Here is a 22,264-nt window from a genome sequence, read left to right on the forward strand (position 1 = left end):
ACGATAAACACGTAGTTTAAAATATGAAATTTGGAAACGTAAGGGAATAAAGGAAATAATCCATATTCCGAGAAAATATTTGAAGTAAAAAAAAAATAGTATTGAAGCGGACAGATGAAAGGGGTAATTTGGAATATCTTACTAAGACTACAACTAGAGAAAGTAAGAGAAGGATGGACAGATTTATAAATAATATAAACATGTACACGTGAGGCTTGCAGAATAGTATTAAATATATATATATATATATATAAAGGTGTATCCCTACTGTTATACAAGCCCGAACTTATCATGTACTTTAAGAACAAAGATGCATTGTATATGTACCTGTATGTAGGCTGTACTTTGGTGGTACTTGTTTCTTTGTTTTGCTCAATAACTAATATACATCGTAATGAACTTCGGTAGAAATGTGTAACCGGTTTTGTGTAACTTTCAGGATGTATGAAATAACACTGCATCTTCCGGGCACGATTGTTCACGTACGTTTTAGTGTGTGTTTGTGACCTAAGAGTAAGTTAGAGCGTTGAGCAAGTTGCATATAAAACAAACCTCCCCCTGAAAAAAAAAAAAATCGTTAGGAACTTCAGAAAAACTGCAAATAACCTGAGATAGGAGGGAGAAAATGCACGAGCTTTATAGCAGGCTGCGTCTATTATAACATGAAGGGCCTCACAACTCTGCCGATACTATACCTGTTGCCTAGGTGATGCAACTTAAGAAGCTTGCAGGTGTGGCTAGCGGTAATATTGCCTCGAGCAAATTCCTCTGCAGCGAAAACCAGCAGTGGTGAGTGGTACACGGGTAAACTTGTAAAGCTTGTGGCGCCAGGAAGTCTCTCTGCGGCTACCGAAAGAACAACTGGCCGGCTTTCGTGAAATAAACACATTTTCACACGCCATTAAAGTTGATCCAAGTTTTTATTTTCATGAACGAACAGATTAAGCAAAATCCGCGTGTCCCACTTATGAAACATTTTCTAATAAGACACTAAAAATCTGTCTTATTGGGTTGCAATAAGATTAGTGATTACCTGAAGATAACATTTTAAGGGTATATCAAAATTAATTGTTGTATTAAATTAACTTTGAATATGATTTTATAACTGAAAGACAGTAACGTCAGTCATTAATTTTTTTTAAATCTTCGTTTGTTCAACGGCAGGTTTAAAGGGGGGCTATAACGATGAAAATAGGGTTTCGATACCGGTAGTTGTCTCAGCCTATTGTGTAATTTTGTGTTATAATAACAAACGAACAATATGTATAATTAAACTCGTATACGACATCGAAAACGGGTAAAACAACTTGTATCCCTCATAGATGGTAAAATTTTATAAAGATGGCTTTGGTCATATCACATAAGATTTGGAAATATCTCTTCTCAATAATTATCTTTTCAGCGAAGGTGAAATCTAGTCATGGGTAAACCTCTGGTTGTTAGTTCGGGCGGTCATTGTCTTCCGTCCGTTATTTTGGAGCCACCCTGCGAATTTCATAGAATTTTTTGTGGAAAACTCGTGTGTATTTTATGTTTCAAGAATAGATAAGAACTTCATGTTATTTCAAGTTTTAAATGATAATTAGAGACGTATTTTTCTCGTATTTTCTTTTCTTCTTCCACCTATTTTGTAAACACTCGGTTCATCTAGTAACGTGTGATTGGGGCCTGACTAGATTTTTAACCTGAGGGTCGAGGATTTAAATCTTGTCCCCAAACATATTCACTCCTTTTAGCTGTGGGGGTATTATAAGGCTACGGTAAATCCTACTATTCCTTAGTAAAGTAGCTGGTAGCGGGCGGTACTGACAAGCTAGATTCCCTCTTGCCTCTTATTTCAAAATAAGAGATGGCTAGTGCAGATGGTGTTCAAGTAGCTTAGCATAAAAATCAGACAAACACAAAATATTTATAAGCACCTGACGTTTCCAAGTCTAGAATAACATGACGATACAGTGATCCATAGAGATTGTTATTTTGATATCAACAATGAAGTATTTGTAATTATGATATTAATGATTAGATTTATATAATTTTCAGGTGATCAGAAATGTTGTTCGCCCACATTTTTGTATTTGAAATTGTTATGAGTGAGCCAGGTGTGGCTTAGTAGTTATTATGCCCAGACTATCTATCCAAACTCCTGGTTGTCGTTGCTCTAAAATTACGCTACGTTGTTTGTTGCGTTGGATTCACTAAAGAGTGACAGTAAGTCTCGCAGTTCGACCAGACTGTTGACTGGCTTCCTTTCCTCACTCTATTAGTTCAAAACTATTGATGGTTATGAACAGATAGCCTTAATTAACTATGTGCAAAAAGTTCTAAAACGATCGGAAGATAAATTTGAGTTAGAATTAACTACATCCAACCAACAAGTCACTCGGTGCCATATTGTAATTATTAGACCATGGGTTCAGTCGTGACTCTTTTTATCTTTAGTATATGACAGTACGAGCTACAGTGCGGACCTTGGCCCAAACCAGTTTGTTCGTGTAAAGAAAAATTATTGTGATTTTTTTTTTAAGTATATGTAGTCAGTTCATCATGATTAAGTTCATATTTTTTCTTTAAACACTTTCAGAACACAACTAAACGGAATCTAAACATAATAATATTACGCATATTCTTTGCACGAAACATCGGGGATTAAACACGCATTCTGTCCGGTCTCCTTCTGCCTCATTAGTTAAGTACCTACATAGACTGTTCTGGTTGCAAAACCCAACCTAACGAATGCTTCTGTCGTTGATTGGTTCAGATTTGAACGTTGTTAGCTGAATATTATTATTATTATTATTATAGAATTGTAATTTCGTTGTGGCGGGTACTTTTAAATTTTCTGGTGAAAATAATTCGAACTGTAGTGTGCGTCACGATAACAAATGAGTGTATTTCTTTCGTAGCCTTTGCTACAAGGTATTTTAACTTGTACACAGTTGTAGGTCAACGTTACCAAATGACGTCCAGACAGAAATACCTTGCTAGTGGTACTACAAATAAACTTGTACAGTTTCACGGAATCATTAACGTCTATCCAAATACGTCGTTGAACTGTAATGACTTGCGCCATACTCTCGATGCTTCCGTCTTTTCGTATATATAATCTACTCTCGTCTCTTGGTAGTCCTCGAATTTCCTAGGCCCTTGGTATCGAGCGAAGAACATTCCAGAACGACTCCTACAAAGTAACTTCGTTTTAACATAATGCGACTTTTAGCTAACATTCAAATTATAACATTAGATTAGAAGGTCGAATTTTAGTGTTTGTTTTCTCTCCAAAACATTTTTTTGTAGTCCAATATAAGAATACATAAACTTCTATTTCATGTTTATCTGATATAATTTGTATCTTCACGTTTGTTGATGATCGATTTTATATATGTCAGGGCTAAATCCAAAAATGGCGGGAAATGTCTTCGTGAGAAACTCGAGAAAATTGGTTTAAATCTTCCAGCTGGAAGACGGAAAGCCGCCAACGTCACTCTTCTGACATCTTTAGTAGAAGGTGAGAGCTCCACTTATCTTTCTCGTGTGTAAGAGTCACATTAATACATATTTATTTTAGTGTTGTTCTTTATTTTCAGAATTATTTATATTGCTTAATAATAAAGATTCACATGTGATGTTTCATGACAACTGACTTTATAAACGTAAGTGGTACGAGATGAAAACCTGTTTTGTGTAATTCGTTAATTACAGCAGCTCATGGAACTTAATATGCATTTTTTAGCAGTTCTTAAACTAAGCATCTTAAAGGCTTTATTGCACGGATTGATAAGTTACTGTTAGGAGGAACTACACGTTCTGCTTATTGCTATCTTCCTTGCATGTATTTTTTCTTTTTCGGTTCAACTTTATAGATAAAGACTGAACGCTGCCCCAGACAACTTAGTCATTAGAATCAATGGATAATTATTACTGTATTCTGTTTGTTTTCTAATGTTATTGATAAGCCTTTTAAATGAGGTAAGAATTGAACCATGGTATCCCTTTCCGATATCACAGTTTGGTTAGTAGGTCTTTCGGAAAATAACGCAATGCGATACAATACATTCTAAATACAGGCCTGTTCAATATGTTTCAAAAGCTTCTCTTACAAAATGTATTCTTTGAAAAATTAGAGGCGTTGTAATGGAATCTAGGTAGGAAATAAAAACAACGGTGAAAAAGAAAATGGAAGAAAAAAAAATCAATCGGAAGAGAGACCGATACAAAACGTCGAAGTATTTTGGTCAGTATTGATAATAGCTAAGCCTAAGTCAATTATTAAAACCATGTAAAGTTTGTAAACTGACTGAATATATTATTACGGCCAGTTTAACTTGTGATGGAATGTCTTTAACTATAACATTTTAGTTTAGATTGAACAATTAGTTAAACAATTTCTGTAGTTACAGCATTAACGAACTATTAATTCATAACCTTTTTATTTATCACATACATTCATTAAATAAAGTAAAATGCTCATTCGATAATTTGTCACTTAATACCATTCTATAGTATGGGATTTTTTTTACCGTTTTAATCTGTTTACGTAATTTTGTTTGTCCTTGTTATCGCCACTGGTAGTAATGAAAATAACTCGAATTTACTTTAAGTGCTTGTAGGTTAATCGTTTTCCGTGACTGTTTGGACAACAAAAATTATTTACGATAAAAAAAACCACTTACATCTGCAGATTAGAAAGAGTTGATTTTTGGAAAGCTACCAATTAAATGTTGGCCAAACATTTCAATTTCTTTGTGTCGGCGCCACATGGCCAGGTGGTGTTAGGGCACTCGACTCGTATTCCGAGGGTCGCGGGGTTCGAATCCCCTTTACACCAAACATGCTCGCTCTTTCAGCCGTGGAGGCGTTGTAATGTGACGGTCAATCCCACTATTCGTTGGTAAGAGTAGCCTAAAAGTTGACGGTAGGTGGTGATGACTAGTTGCCTTCCCTCTAGCCTTACACTGCTAAATTAGGGACGGCTAGCGCAGATAGTGCTTGTGTAGCTTTGCGCGAAATTCAAACCAAACAATTTGTTTAATGTGTTATACTGCTTTATTTTGAATATTTTGTTATAAATGAATAATTTGTACTCGGCAAGACCAGTGTTGTTATTGGTTAAAACCTAAGAAATAGTTCATTGGTGGGTATATCAGTATGGCGTCTAACTTTAAAAATGTTTAGAATCCGGTCAGACGAATAGCGCGATTCGTAACACAAGCTGATTAATTAACGTTTCTTTTGTCATAGCTTTGAGGTTCTGTATGAAGTGTTAACCCATACCACATGGTCGCGATGACTTTTGATCGAACATGGTTACAAAAGAACATCAATAGCAGCAGATGGGAAATATTTTCGTTTAATATTCTAAAGTTCTTGCGTGAATAGTTATTAGAAAAAATATGCATATGTTTGGTATCATAAACAACCGTTGTTATGAGGAAATTCGAGTTTAACTTTTAATAGATTATATTTCTAATTTTGTACAACATTTTATATAAAACTCAATTGGTTCAGAAACCAAGTTACCCACCTTCCCCTCCAGTGGCACAGCGGAATGCTCCAGAAACTGTGTTCTCTCTATCTCTCACTAGCGCGCACACAAAATGTGCTGGGTCACTCTTACTAAGCTGTGTGAGAGTATCACAGTAAGGTAATGGTTGTTAAAGTAATAAAGGGCTAATAAACAAGGGTTAAGGTTTACCATTCAGCGCGTGTAGCGTAACTCGTAGTGGAGCATCTAACAGGAATTATTCTAAGCAACAATTTTTTAGTAACAATATTAGATGAGATACGTGTTTTGAGCTAAACACTACACAGTGGGCTGACTGAGCATTGTTCAACGAAGAGAATTCAACCACAGCTTTCAGCACAGGGTTTTACACGTCTGAAACATAAAGTGATACTTCCCGAAATGAATTTTGTTCCGCCTGATACTAGAATTTGAGCCTAGAAACAAAATTTGCGGACCTTTTATAACAAAAAAAATACGGTTTAAGTAATGTTATTTGCTGAATACTTACAAGCTTCAAACTTCTTTTGTTGGGACCAGTGACACATTAGTGATTAGCTCACTGAACTGTAGATTAGAAGGTCCAAGATTGAAGCCTGCGATACGCTCCTAAGCATGATGCGTGTTGTTGTTTTTTTTCAACTGGGTGGCACGTTATAAAAGTAAAAGTCAAACTAGTTATTCAGTTAAGAAAATCCTCGTAGGCGGTGGGTGCTACTAATTAGTTTTATTAACTTTGCTCACTGTTCAGTGTTGATGGCTATTCCTGAACCTGGAGTTCTCTGAAACGGAAATTGTGGTCACAGTTTCTCGAATACTCTTTGAAATGGTAGATCTGTGATAACGCAGTGCTTCAATAATAGGACAAACAAGACTGTTTCATTTAGATGAAACATCACTAACAAACAACTCGCGGATCAAGATCTTTACACTTTCTGATTACCTCATGGTGTCACATGACTTAGAATTATAAGCCACTGTGTACCTTGCTCCAGGGTGTCACATGACTAGAATAGTACGCCTCACTACATCTTTCAACGTTATCTGTTCCACCCCCACTGTGCAACCAAAGTGCGAGATGCAAATTTATCCTCAAGCGGTGGAGAACTATTAAGAGGAATGAATCGTCTGAAAAAAAACAACAAAAAAACCGAAACTAGTTGCACAAGAATCCTCTTTCTAGAATTCACCTCGCCGCTAGGTGATGTAAAGTTGTAGAGATTAGTTTGGTTTGAGTTCGCACAAAGCTACACGAGGGCTGTCTGCGCTAGCCATCCCTAATTTAGCAGTGTAAGATTGAGGGAAGGCAGCTAGTCATCACCACCCACAGCCAACTGTTGGGCTACTTTTTTACCAACGCATAATTGGACTGATCGTCACATTATGACGCCACCACGGCTGAAAGGGCAAGCATGTTTGTAACGAAGTTTTGAACCCGCGACCCTCAGATAACGAGTCGAGTATCTTAACCACCTGGTCATCTAGAGATGATGAAACTGGTAATGTTCGGAAATAGCTCACATGGGTCTATTTGCTGAGTCCACTGGGGGAGATCGAGACGCTGATTTTAGCGTTGTATACGCTACGAAAGCCAAATAAAACCGTATCTGTGATTGATAAAATATTAATAATTCTCAATTCACAGAATTGATACATATGGATAAAAAAATTGTCCAACTTTTACACAAAGGTAGGCATACACAACGTGTATTTCAAAATGCGTCTTCGATCCAATTATTAGGTTAAAGCTTCGAATCGCAAAACGTTCGCGAGAAAATACAAATGCTATTTCTTCGTGATGACGAGAAACCCACTTGAAGTAAATATGTATTCTCAAGACGGTTGGTATGGGTATTATTAGCACAGCAACTGAAATAAAGTGCAGAACAACGTCCGTTTTATTTTTGCATGCTTTATAGCTAGCAACTGTAATGATATTTGTTATGATTATAATATTAACTGTTGCATTACGAAAAAGGAGGGTCTAAGGATTTTAATAAGTTTTGTTTGGAATTTCGGGCAAAGCTACTCGAGGGCTATTTGCGCATTTGATTAGTAAAACAGTAACACCAATGTGTATCACGAACTAAGCCTCACCAGTAAGAAATTGCAAATATCATATTTAAATAATTTTTGATCACACGATTCACTAAAATATCGAGTTTCATAGAACTAAATAACTAAAGTAGAAAATGGTTACGTTTATAACGTTCCAAGCCACTGATCCACGGACTACGTTTATGTATTCAAAATACACACAATACAATAAATATATCGTTAACATTTCCTTCAGAAAATTATCTATATTTTGATCTGTGCTTTTATATTATACATAGTCTTCATTAATATTCAAGAAACAAAATTTTATTTAAATGCTGAGTTGATGTTTTTGTTTAACAGTGATCTTATTTCGGTTGGAATATTGTATAATTTTAGTTTTATAAATATTTTCCTTGTTTACTTTAGAAAGTTTTTTAATTTCTCATGCACTTCACCTCTTGTTTCGTATATTGATATAATTTTTCCGAGTTTTGAATATCTTTACTAAATCTATTTATTTTATATATATATATATATATATAACTTGCGCAATGTTAGTATATGTTTTTCATTTGTAATTTACTATGATCGTGTTGTGATAATGCATCTCAATATTATTTTGTAACTGTATTACAACTATTAAGTTTCTCAGACGGTTACGTCCGAAACAAGTGATACCATATTGTATAATTGAATCAAACCAAGCATAACATTTTTTTTCTATATAAAAAATTTTATTGCTAAAATTTTAATTTTTCCCCTTATTTCTGTTTTTTTCCAGTTTAACCTATAATCTGATATTACACCAAGATAATTGACACTTTTATTGACTTTTATATAATTGAATTACTATTCTTATCGTTTTTAACAGATAAATGTCCGAGAATTTGATTATTATAAATTATTTCCTTGTTTAAAATAATTCGACTAAATGTTTTAGAGAAAATCTAATGTCGGCCATTTTACTTATATTTAAGCATAATGAATTTTCATCAAACCACCTTCTTACGTATTTTGAATCATTGTTAATTTTTTATCAGTTCATCATCAGAATTTCCATTACAAATTAATTCCGAGTCATCTGTAAAACTCGCTTCTCCATTACATACATTAAAAATATTAATACTGATGCCTGAGGTACTTTAAATGTTAGCTATTTCATCACTTGTAACATTACTTTTAACTATTTGTTTTCTATTCAACATACATATGGCTTAAACGACTGTAAAACTATACCTCTTATTCCAATTTTAACTTTTTACTAAAAGCTTTTGATGTATCATTAATCGCTTGATTTTAATTTATCAAACACTATAATAACTGCATCTTCTGTTTTCATATTTTCACAATATCCAAATTGACAATATGAGACAAAATATATTAAATCTAACAAGTAAATCATTCGTTTTTAACAAACTCTCAATAATCGTAGATATAACTTACAATAGAGCAATTGTTCCGTAATAATTAAAGTCCTTCTTCATTCATCCTTCCAGTTTCGATATAATGACAGCAATATTTAAAATACCTTGTCAAACTCCTTTTCATATTGACATATTAACTAGCTATATTATCACTGGTGTCAGGCTTCCAGTATTATTTTAATAATATTTATTATAAGTTTATCATTTCTTGAAGGTTTTTTCATTTTAAAACTGTAGTTTATGATTTGTTGTTTTTCATATTCATCACTTGGTGTAAATTACATTTGAAGAAGCAGATGTATTATTTTTATACATTGTTTCATCTGATTGGTTGATATTAAAAGTTATAACATTTTTTTTTATTAAAGTTCCTCTTTAATATCTGCCAAAAAAAATCGGTAAATGAATTCACATGTAATTTGGGTTCCGAACTTACTGCACTTGTTCTGTGATGGAGGACATGGATATGCTAGCATACTTCTCGATTACAATACGAACATGTAGAGATGTCATACTTTTCAGGTTTTGTTTGTTTGGAATTTCGCTCAAAACTACACGAGGACCATCTGTACTAGCTGTCTCTAATTTAGCAGTGTAAGGCGAGAGGGAAGGCAGGTAGTCAGCGCCACCCACCATTAACTCTTGGGCTACTCTTTTGCCAACGAACAGTAGGATTGATCGTGACTTTATAACACCCCACGGCTGAAAGGGCGGGCATCTTTGGTGAGATGGAGATTGAAATCAAGACCTTCAGATTGTGTCAAGCTTGTTTCAGACTATACGGTTAATTTTTGATTACTAAAGGGTAAAGTGACTGAGTAATGTAAATGATTCTGTCAACAAACTAAGAATACAACTTATAAGGCACCAGAATCTAAGTAGGAAAGCTTTGGAAATTCAGTTAAATATTTTATTATTCGGTTTCCTTTCATGTCAGGATTTATTAAATGCATTCTTTGTATATTTAACGTGTTTCGTGATTATTGTTTTTACTGGGTAACACGTATTTTGAAAGTAACTAAATTACACATCACGTTTCGCGATCATTTTTCTTTTACGTGTGGGGTTCCTGTTTGAAAGATAAACTCGAGAAGGTGTTATTGTCCAGTGATGGTCTTTTTGTTCGTTGACCACCTGTTTCTTGGTCGCTGTGCAGCCGGAACTAAGAGGGAGGCGAGGTGTAGGGGGGGGGACTCAGAACCAGTTCTTTATCGAGACCTTGGCAAATAAACACAGCGTGGGTTTCCTTGTTCTTTGGAAAGCAAGATTACTCATTTGTAGTTAGGAAAGAAAGTTCAAAGTAGTAGCTTCTTGATGAATACAATAACAATAAATGTTACCTGACCAGTATGATGTTCGTAATAACGGCGACCCCGGAGTTTAAACGCCTAATTTCCAAACCTTTATTTGCATATGATTATTAAAATGTTTTATATTAACTTGTGAAACTGATATAGAAATCTGAAACATTCAGTTGTAATGTATACTTTAGCTTACTTATATTAATCCGAAATAATAAAGAAAAAAGCTCTATTACTCTCCACCTTTTACTGTTATTGGCTCAAATTAATTGAAAAGATAGTGAAATTTTTTTCATAGTTGTATTTTTTTTTTTACACACCAAATCAAATTTATCTCCTCTCTTTTAAAATGTGCTAACACATACATGCGCCCGAGTGTGCGCGCGCACACATAAAAAAAAAAGCCACTGGTAATTCCCCCAGCACTGTGATTCTTTTCTAAATAATATTTCGTAAGGTCGTTGTAGAACCTGTTTTGTTTTTATGAATTCACTGTGAAACCACGTTTCAATTACAAGATTTCGGTTTTATCACTTCAAGATCCATTTGACGTAATAATGCACTTCAGTGATGAATTTATGCTATTTTAGCTTTTTATATTCTATTCGGGAAAATCACATAAAATGAAAATATTGAATCATTAGAAATATGATTTGTTTTATGGTAAGTAAATTTGAGTATAGTTGATCTTAGCTTCTCTTGAGCCCTACTTCTGTTTAGCTTAAGCCAGTGTAGATAACTAATTACTGGTAATAATGTTTGTGTTCATGTTCTTTCATGTATGATCCATAAGTGATTAGTGTCGAATTGTGAAAGCGAGAGTCCATGGTTCGCGTTTCGTTACCGCAAGATCGCAGTTCATATTCTAAAGATATGAGTGCTTCATAAAGTGATGGTCAAATCCCACTATTCATTCAGTAAGAGTAGTTCGACACCTGGCCGTTGACTATTTATTTTAATTAGTTGTCTTCTCTCTACTCTATCCGTCTGATATGACCATCTTTTGGGACGCTCAGCTCGAACCCTGTGGGTCGCGAGATCGTAAACATTCGCCCTTGTGGGGACACTTTAACGTGACGATCAATCCCACTATTTGTTGCTAGAGTTAATTGTAGAGGGTATTGCCTAGCTGCTTTCCTTGTAGTCTATCACTTCTAAATTAGGAACCGCCAGCGCAAGTTGCCCTCGAGTGGTTTTATGTGAACTTCAACAAACCACCTAAGCTTTCAGTTCCACAATAATCGATGAGTATTGCAGATAACAAATAGTGAAGCTTTGAAGTCTATCAGTTCTAAAGTAAGGGATGACTAGCTCAGATAAGCAGCAGTGAAGCTTTGCGCGAATATCCGAAATAAACAAAGCAAGAAATGGAACAGCAGCTAGCCTAACACATTGTGATCACCCTGTCTGACGCCATACACAATGAAATCAAACCAAGACCTCACACCTGCTTGGCTGGTGAATAAAATGAGTTAGCAGGTGCTGGAAGTCTTTAGTCTTAACAACAACAGGATTTATAATAATGATGACTTATGAACGTAGTTTTTTAGTTCTATATCTGTAGTTTTAAACTCCGTGCCATCACCGAAACCGTCGTTTCCTGTTTGTCCAAAAGCTAAAGCGAAAAGAATGATAACAATAAAAAGAGCAAAAAATATTGATTAGAAGCAGATGGATCGTGTATATTAACTACATATCGCAGGTGTTTATCTATATTTATTTACGTTTTGCGGGTATGATTCTTGGAAATAAACATACCCCGAAGTAACATGAAACAACTAACGTTTTTAAGATGGCGCGTCGAGAAGTGAATGACTGAAAGTCCTCATCTGCCTTCATTGTTCTTGTAAGTGTGTGTGTGTGTGTGTATGTGTTACTTATCAAAAGAGTCGAATCGTGTATCAAGTTATCGACCTTTTTTTTTTTTTTTTTGAAGTCGAATTTGGCCACAAAACTTGTGGATGAGACGGAATTTATTATATGTAGTGATGCACTTTTTCAATGATTCTTACTTCTACGGCCAATAATTAATTGAAAAATAAAATTTCTGTTGAACGTTTTAGCCATGATTATAAACGACTTGGAGAAGTAGTTCTGAAACTCACTTGCGATGCGACCATACGTCTAGAAATGCAATATTTAACATAGCTTTACTGTAAGAAAAAGTGTAGTAATAATAATGCTTTCTTAATATTTTTGTTACTAAAAGTTGTGAATACAAAACGTCGAGTTATTAAATTATATTACATCTATTGAAAGATACAAGGTTAACTGACTGTTTTGTTTGAATTTCGCGCAAAGCTACACGAGGGCTACCTGCGTTAGCCGTCCATAATTTTGCACTGTGAGGCTAGAAGGAAGGCAGTTAGTCATCACCATAAACGGCCAAATTTTGGGCTATTCTTTTACCAACGAATAGTCGGATTGATCGTCACTTTATAACGCCCCCACGGCTGAAAGGGCACGCATGTTTGGGGGCGCGCATGTTTGGCCATGACGTCCCTCCAACTGTGACTTAACACTCGTAAGGATAGTTTGTTTTAAGCAAGTTTAGTTTCTGTACACGTGGTAGTAGGCTTATTAGTCGTACTACTTTTCATTTCGTCATATTTCAATTGATTATTTCCACGTTCATATGTTAGGAAAATCCCGATTTCATGAGACGTTTCGTTTGAATTCGCGTAATGCTCACGAAGGCTAGAGAAGGTAGGCAGTTAACTCCACACACCGCTAACTCTTGGGCTTTTTTTTTTTTACTAACGAACAGTGGGATTGACCGTAACGTTATATAACACCTTCACGGTTGAAAGAGTGCATGTGTAGGTCGGGACAGGCATTCTTACCAGTGACCCACAATTTGTGGGTGAAGCGCACTGACCACCAGGTTATGTTGGGCACCGCAGATGTGTTGCTTTATAAATAACAGAAATACTTCTATTTCTGTTAGTTAAGATTTTATACAAATGTGTGTGTGTGTGTGTGTGTTTACAGAAAGAAAATTCCAGCCGCCAGTGTACTCCGTCCTCAAGCCAAGGTCTGGCTCACTTCACTTTTGCTGCTCTCGTCCAGTTCTCCCGTCCTTCCTCTCACTCACAAATACCCCACTCCATTTTTGAAATATTAAAAAGAAATAAAGTAAAAATTCCACGGATATTTTAAACATTTCTCATGTAAGGGGACCAAGAGGAACTACAACGTTCCTGAACACTCCAGTTGGAGAGAGAACTCTTCTGATTTCTCTCTCTCTAAACTAAACCCCTGCCACGTTAGTTTGCGTTTGCAGAAAGAAAATGTTTCTCTTGACTCGAGAGCAACATTTTTGGAAACCATGATTCAGACCTTAACAAACATTCTCAATTTGTGAGTGTCAAACAAGATTTCTATACAGTAGGTTATTTTGAATAAAGGCGAACAAAGAGTTGCTATAAATAATTATATAGAAACTTTGTTGTTTAATTAGGTTAAAAATAAAGTTAACTTCAGGATGGACATTATTTCTAAATATTCTAGTACTTTTGAGAGTTATTAATACGTAATTCCAAAAATATATAAAACTTCAATATGAACTTGAATTAATTACTGCAGTAGTCCTAACTGTTGCAAGATAGTAAGCCATTCTGTTGAACAAAATTTTGAAATTATTTATGATTTAAAATGAGATATGTGACTAGTCTTATGCACCATTATTAGATATTAGACTGTTTAGGAGCGTAAAAGCAAAAGTGCTCGTTTATTCGTTTGATTTTATGATCCTTTAGTGCAGTGGGGGACAAACTTCCTAAATATGCGTTTGTTGCCCCTCGCCACACCCTGCATAATCTATTTGTGTATATACTTCATCATTTCCTCGTGTTAATTGTTGTTGTTATAATGCTCAATAGTAGTAATACGTGTATAAGGAGCTCTTAAAACTTTGTTTAAATATGGACTTTGGAATATAATTTACAGGTTCTTAGTCATATCTGCACACCTTCTTTGGGAGTGGGGCACAGTTTGCGTACCATGAATTTAGAAGAAACTTGCTTTGAATGTCTTGTTTATAAGTTTAAACTTTAATCGCCTACGAAATATTGTTATGGTAAAAGACGGAATATCCTATGAATTACTGTATTTTTAACAATCATTTATTTTAAACATATTTTGTAAGCCCCTGGTGTTTATATGTGTGGTAATTAATTGTTCTTCTGATATTGATAATTTCGTGTAAGTGCGTTGACTAAACGCTCCTAAAATTAACACTTAATTTATTTTGACAAATAGATAAATTGATAATTAATTATAGTAATAATGCAGTTAAACTTATGTTATTATTGAGTGTTTTTGTTGGGGGAAGGGTGATCTTACATTACTACCACGTGTAATTGAATGTCTTTTGTTGCAAGTTCGCGCCGCGTAATTTGGAACCTTGTGTGTATTAAAACCGTGAGGGCAAAATTCTACTATTTAATTAAAGTTGCTTAAGAGTTGGCGATGGATGATGTTAGCTCGCTGTCTTCCCACTAATCTACGAGTTCAACGTCAGGGACGACTATCATAGGTATAGTAGTCTTTGCATGAATTTTTGAAAGATGACTCCAACTGCATATAACCAGGTGCTCGACTTGAAATCTGCAGGTTGCGGATTCGAATACCCGTCCTACCTAACATGTTTGCCTTTTCGGTTGTCGGGGTCGTTATGATGTTTCGGTCAGTTCCACTCTTCGTAGGTAAAAGAGTAGCCAAAGAATGGCGGTGAGTGGTGATGACTAGTCAATCATTGCTAAATGAGGGACGGTTACAACAGATAGCCCTCGCGTGGTTGTGCGCGAAATTCTAAACAAACGAACTTCAACTACGTATATTAGTATCCAAACAACCGCATTTAAATTAATGAAGTGAAAACTTTACTGCCGACGAGGCCGAAAGGGCTTAAAATCTACAGGCCTGTAGTCTAATTAGAAATGCTCTGACTACTTCAGAATTTTGAACAAAACACGCCAATATGATTACTACATTTTGAACAAAACACGCCAATATGATTACTACATTTTGAACAAAACACGCCAATATGATTACTACATTTTGAACAAAACACGCCAATATGATTACTACATTTTGAACAAAACACACCAATATGATTACTACATTTTGAACAAAACATGCTTAAAGACAAGAGCCAGCAATCTCTAAAAGGGGGTCATAGTTGCAGTCACTAAAACCCATAACTTGGGGGCAGTTTAAAAGCTTCGACGCTTATAAAAAGAAAATGGATTTACGCCGTGAACAGAAGGCTTCCAAAATGAATAAACTAATTAAGACCAAAATATTTGGTAAGGTGGCTTTACTATTAAGAATAGAGGGTTTCCAAGAGATACCGAGCCATTGTTGTTTAATTGGTGTTTAAAAATAAAATCTTCTGTATTTGTTACTACTTGACAATTTAAGTTGCATAACTTTTGTAATGTTTTAACTTAAATATTACGTAATAAAAAAACAAAACTGTAAAATATTATTATAAAGATGAATTGTGTTCATAAAACTATTTTGAGATTTTGTATAACTTACCGCTGATAAAATTGGATTGGAAATTTTAAAATTGTTGTATTACACGTTTGTGCATGTGTGCTTAATTTCGTTGTTTTGTTTTTTTTTAACAATTTCAGGTGAGGCAATTCACCTGGCACGGGACTTCGGCTACGTGTGCGAGACTGAGTTTCCCTCCCGCCAGGTGGCAGAGTTTTTAAGCCGAAATCATAGTGACCCAACAGAAATGTACAGAAGGAAAGAGCTTCTTTTGGCTTCCAAGTACGTATCATTCTACTGTATATATAGATGTACAGCAAGTGCTCTTTTGAAGTTGGACGAAACTGAAACATTTACGGATGAAGTCGGATGTATTTTACTGTTCAACAACTGCGAAATGTACGAAGAAGAATTCCATGAATGAAAACAAATATCGAATTACAAAAACCATCAAAGTAGAATTAACGGTAACTCGCAGTAGGAAGTGTATTTTTTATACAATATTTATTCCAAACTTTTGAAGACGAATTCATTTCAGAAGTCGCTTGATGGGCTCAGCAGATAGCCCGATGTGGCTTTGCTATAGGAAAACCCACACTCGTTTCAGTAGTGTGTATGCCTTGTCTCTCTCTCACTTTTACTTAAGTCTCTAGCCTGAAAGCGCTAAAAGCGAACAATAGTGTGCGTGCGTGCCTGCTTTAAGTTCTATCTTAAAAGATAATATTTACTAAATACACCCGGGAAAACTAGCGTTTGGTTTTTGTTCTCGTATTATTTTCTAAAACAATTATAGTTTTTGTTTAATAAAATATTTTAATGTTGCTGTTTATTTATTAAAATATTATATTAATAGAATCGTTACTGTATGAAAACGGATAATTAACACTAGTTTCTTCAACAATTTAAATTAAGAAAAATAAATGATTATGGAGGGGACATTCCTCACGTTCTTCGGTGCCTTGTCGAAGTACCCGTGTACCAGTCACTGCCCTAGTTAAGCATAACTAGGAAAAGGAATTCACGTGGGATGATATCAGTATTAATTTTAATTTTGTTCCCCGCGTTTAAAACGAAAGGCAGTTTCGCGTGAGAGGTGAATATTTGCGAGCAGTAGCGTTTCTAATTTACTGTTACCAATAATTCATCTCAAATTATTTCAAGCATAAAATATTTAGAAAATGTTTGTTACTCTTTTGTTCTGGATGATCTGTGGTCGAAGTATTTCGTTGCCACAGCTTCTTGACGTGTTTAAGGCCTAGGCCTTTTTATTATTATTACTGAGCAGTCGGCGTTGATCAAATCAACAATGTCATATCAGTCTGTAGTCGAAGCACCCCTTCCCCCTCATACCGAGTAAAGTTAGTTTGTGTGTGTGTTAATAAAACGGTCATGCAGCTGCAACTTGAGCTACTGTAATTTGTCAGAGGAAGTAAATGGGCTGAGATCCTTTTACCTAAGAGTTTGGTATTGTGTCTGCTTGTGTTTAACTGTCAATGCAAACCTCAACTATTGTTTCACGCACCTGACCATCTTGTTAGGTTAAGTACAACCGTTTTATTGTTGTTCCCAGTTGTCTGTAACGCCACCTAAATACACCTATTTCGTTGTATCAGTTTTTCGTAGCACTACCCTAAATACGATCATTTGTTGTTTCTCCCAGTTGATGGTGGCGCTAGAGTATTCTAAATACCACCTTAATCTCTATTATTTCCTCTGTGTTCTGGTGTAAGTGCACCATTCTCTCCGTTCCCCCAGTAACCACCATGTTTCTCACAGACTCAAGTTTCGACCGAATAGGACTGGATTTTTATGTCCACGCAATTTGTTTTCATTCTTTTTTTTTTGCGTAACAGTAATATCGTAACTTTTGGTTTGTTTTTTTAATTATTTTTTTCCGAAACATTATTTTACCGAATTGAAATCGGTAACAACCCAAACGGTCTCCAACCCGGATCTCGTTGCTCATCGTAATCGTTAGAGAAGTCAATGACATATTCACACTAGCATACCGACAGAGTTACAGTGATAAATCACAGAAACCTGTAGTTTGGTGCTAATTATAAGCTTCAACTGAGAGCAGCAGCAAATCATCCTGTCCTTTCGTCCGTTCTGTGCGTGGTAGACATTAAAAAAATGGCATAGCCAAAGCGCCCGAAGTGCTTAGTCTCTGATGACGATTGACATGTCTGGAATTTACAAGTTGCTTGAATATTTACGTTGTCTGAGTAGAAAAAACAGTGGAATAAAAATAATCGCCCTCCGCCGTTATACTCTCTCCTGCAACTCAGCAGAAGGTCTGAGAGCTTATAACGCCAAAAAAAAACAAAACAGAAAACAAACTTAGGTAGCTGCAATGGGCAGAACATATAGCCTATTATGCGACTTTTATATACCTCCTATTTTCTTCAACATATCGATGTTCAGTTAAAAAGTGAACGCCACCAAATGTCCATAAATAAATGAGCGCTCATATTAAAATTTGACATCATCTGTTGTTACTTCTAAACGGTATTCCTGTTAAAATAAATGCATAAAATTATTAATTGTATCTGAGTATACGATGTTCGGTTTCACAAGCTTTCTGAAGTGCATGAGATATTTGTAGACGTCATCAGTCTTTCCACCGTTTTCCATCACCCGTCGCACCTTTTGAAGACAGTTCATGTAACGGTTAGTGGCCCCTCTAAATTGTGTAATAACAACAAGTTTAACCAAGTTAGTGCAACGTATAAAAGGACTTGCGCAGTGAAATTGTAGCTTTGTTCGAAGACTGTTTTTGAGCAGGGTGTGACGCATCGAACAGCGGTTCAAATGATAAGGTACTCGAGACGTGTTGATGAACTGATTCCATATCTTCAGGGCCTATTATCAATTAAAAATTAGTTTGCACAATTTGCTCAAAGAGCTGACCAAAGTCCTTATGACTCCAAGTGCTGTTAGATTGTTCTTTCTCTGGTCATTAGCTCAAAATTGGGAAGAGTTATGCCTGAATTAATCATAGGTCGTTTTCGAACCAATGGTTTCCAACCGCCAGTTCATTGGAGAGATTTATCCTTTCTTCGATATAATTGAAAGAAGAAAAATCGTTTTGCACAAAAGTAATTAAGTATACTGTTTTATAATTCAATAAATAATTATTTAAATAATTTAATATTATTATACGAAGTGGTCTCTGAAATCTTTGGATCAGAATTATGTGGTCCTCAGCTATTAAAAGGTCTTTCCCTGACACACATTCTTTTATGTTTATATGTCAGAGTAATTTAAATGTGTGGCTACTCGTAATGTAAATTAATACACCCATTTTTAAAGCAAGAATGAGAATGATCGACGCTTAAACATTTATTTCTGTGGAAAAGAAATCTGACGCTTAGCAGAATTAGATTCGACAAAATACAGTAACCGTCTTGACTATCATTTCTCAAAAAAATGAAAATCTCAGCTCTAATTTTATTGGTTATTATCACTACTCTCGGCTTCAATTTGATTGGCTATTCCAAACTTACGAGTCTTAGCTTTAAGCAGATCTGTTATTATCAATTTGCGGCAGCAGAACATGTCAGATACGCTGTTTATTGTTTTATAGTGACGTCAAGTGTGGCAAAAATTTTGGCGGATCTCCGCCACAGAAAACTAAACTTATCGCTACAGAACTTCTATAGATTCACTCTTCTGAATGAAAGTGAACAAGATTGTATTATAATATGATGCATGTAATATATTTAACCTGCATCTGCTATAAAAAGTGACGAGGAGGCTTTTCGTAAATACTGTACCAGAAATATCTATTAGAGTTGCTGAAACGCGATATGTATAGGAAATGAGATTTATTAATTTGTTGTAAACACTAGTTAGGTGGACTATATGATTCATTTTGAATAGGGCCATATTCGTTTTTGTTTGCGACAATACAAGTTCAGAATTGCTTGAGGAGATTGAAAGATACTGATTGTTACTAGGTTGTTACATTGTTACCAGACATAGAAATATTTAGACGTTACATTGCTCTTCTTTCAGGTTCCGGTAAGTTTCTAAACTGCTGAGGTAAATGGCGGATGTGGTTTCTTGCTATATAATTGACTTTGAAAATCGAATTCAACTTTGCTTTCGTTTTGTTTGTTTTGCGCAAAGCTACACGAGGGTTATTTGCGCTAGCCGTCCCTAATTTCGTAGTGTAAGATTAGATGGAAGGCAGCTATCATCACCACCCACCGCCAACTCTTGAGCTACTCTTTTACCAACGAATAATATTATTGACCGTAACATTATAACGCCCCCACGGCTGAAAGGGCGAGCATGTTTGGTGCGACGGGGATTCGAACCCTTGACCCTCAGATTACGAGTCGAATGCCTTAACCACCTGGCCATGTCGGGGTTCTCTACTTTGCATTATAGTCTATATTAGATCCAGTGATTCTGGCAAAGAACCAGGAAGATGCATTGGGTAACAGGATTTGTAGTGTTAAAACTGATCGACGCTTCACACCAAATATAGACTAAATAATCAGGTTTGAGGCTCTAATAGCCAAACATACGCATTCCTAGTTTTTGGTCTGTTGACCAGAGACTTCTAGTTAATAACACTATCCGCCTTCATGCTACTCTTAACTTGATGACGAAGAAAATGATACGGTTTTAGTGACTTCGATTGTGAGCTTCCTCAGTGGAATATCACATCTCGAACCTAAGACCTGCAGTTTAACACCTTAACTGGTAAGCCATTTTTGGATACCAAATGTAAAATGACTATGCCCAAGATGTGTAGCCCGACGTATTGAAAGCAAGCTGAAAAAATAGAAAACTCTAACCGCAGTTTTCATATGCTTAAACTTACAAGTCCTTATTATTTGTTGTGCTGCTTTATTTCATAAGAACGAGTCTGTCGTATATTTTACGAGTTCTCATGAAATGTAAAGTATTAGTAACAGCAACAAACGTTAAGAGAAAACCTTAAATGTGCATTAAAAAAAACTCAATTGTCCAGTAACACAAGTCATGTTTTTACAACGTGTCCTTCCCATCTTTACATACCTGGAAATGACAACATTTCGTAATAGTCAGTTGTTCGTACGTATCACATTAAAGGAAAATTATTAAAGAAGTAAGTTGACGTTTTCACTTATCGGGTAAATGTATTCGATAAAAACTTGGACATTTAAAAAAAAAACAATTAAACCTAACGTGTAGCTCTTTCCTCAGCCACGCATGCGTGGGAATTGTTTGTTCTGGTGGATTAAACTACCGATGTAATTTATTTACGTCATGGTAAAATCAGAGAGGAAAAAATGATTTTTTTTTATATATATAAAACCGACGATTTCGTTTTGTTTTGTGACCATCGAGTGACCCGAGTTCCTTTTAACCTTCTATTCATTGTGTTTTAGTTTACAAAAGAATGACGTAATTGAGACCATGAGTAACAGTTTATAACTGTCATATTTCCAAGAAGGAAAACTAAAAAGATACCGCCATATACGGTACATATGATTGCTTTATATATAAAAATATGTGCTTTGTACTGTTGCGTTATGAACATGTTTTCCTGAAACTAGTATATACTCAAGTTTTTATTTCATCTATCTATATGTATATAGCTATATATATTTTTATCCTAAAATACGTTTAACCTCACAATCTCTCAATCTTTGAATGTCAGATGAAGTGAGTACTATTAACGGTTGACATATTCTGTATATTTTATTATTCAAATTCTCATGAATTACCATATTTGTTTCTTCTGATAAATTAACATATTTGTTTCTTTTTTTCTTTTAGACAAACATTGAAAGAGTTCTCCGATCTTCTAAATCAGGATAGGTCTCCTTTGTGCAATACTAGGCCTCAAAGCATTTTGGATCCCAGTATTCAGCGCCATCTGACGCATTTCTCCCTCATTACTCACGGGTTTGGCAGTCCTGCAGTAGTTGCAGCCCTCACCGCTGTTCAGAACTTTCTCACAGAGTCGCTCAAATACATAGAGAAGCAATTGAACAACTACCAGACACCATCCGCCGTCCATGTTAGTGCTGCGGGAAACGGTGTTGACACTAAAAAAGAAGACAAGAAATAATAAGTAGGCTTAGAAACTTTTTATACATATATAAAAATGTATAATCCTTGTCTCTTGGTTCTGAGAGATGAAAGATCCTTCAAATGCTCAAAAAAAAACAAATTTAAGAAAGATAAAGAAGGCTATGTTATGTAGTACGACTTCAGTCTGTAATTTAGTGTATTCATGGGAATAGAAACCTTGGTTATTGGAGTAATGGACGTTTGTTTGTATTTGGAGAAAACAAAGGCACGGAAGTGCGCTCAATTTGTTCACCGTGCTTTTGTGCTACCAATTTGGTTCCCTTAGAACGCCAAAGTTGCAATAATAATAATAAAACAAACTCATCAAATAAAGTTTTGCCAAATCGTTTCTCATCATAGCATATCTGTTGCCATAAGCAGTTACGGCCGACTTGTATGTTGGAAGAGAAAATCCGTATTGGTTG

At 35.4% G+C, this 22,264-nt stretch overlaps 1 protein-coding gene across 6 annotated transcripts in view; it reads left to right on the forward strand.

Annotated features, from left to right (window-relative positions):
* The window catches only part of LOC143235442 (transcription factor AP-2-epsilon-like), a 187,765-nt gene extending 165,736 nt beyond the window's left edge, over positions 1 to 22,029 (forward strand). For all 6 annotated transcript variants that reach the window (XM_076473615.1, XM_076473616.1, XM_076473611.1 and 3 more), the window contains exons 5-7: positions 3,387 to 3,505; positions 15,908 to 16,049; positions 21,543 to 22,029. In XM_076473615.1, the coding sequence (XP_076329730.1) occupies positions 3,387 to 3,505; positions 15,908 to 16,049; positions 21,543 to 21,837 (556 nt within the window). In that variant the 3' untranslated portion in view covers positions 21,838 to 22,029. The remainder of the gene's footprint in view (positions 1 to 3,386; positions 3,506 to 15,907; positions 16,050 to 21,542) is intronic.
* Positions 22,030 to 22,264: the final 235 nt, after the last annotated feature.

Source organism: Tachypleus tridentatus, chromosome 12 (assembly GCF_004210375.1).
Source record: "Tachypleus tridentatus isolate NWPU-2018 chromosome 12, ASM421037v1, whole genome shotgun sequence".
NCBI classification, from domain to species: domain Eukaryota; kingdom Metazoa; phylum Arthropoda; class Merostomata; order Xiphosura; family Limulidae; genus Tachypleus; species Tachypleus tridentatus.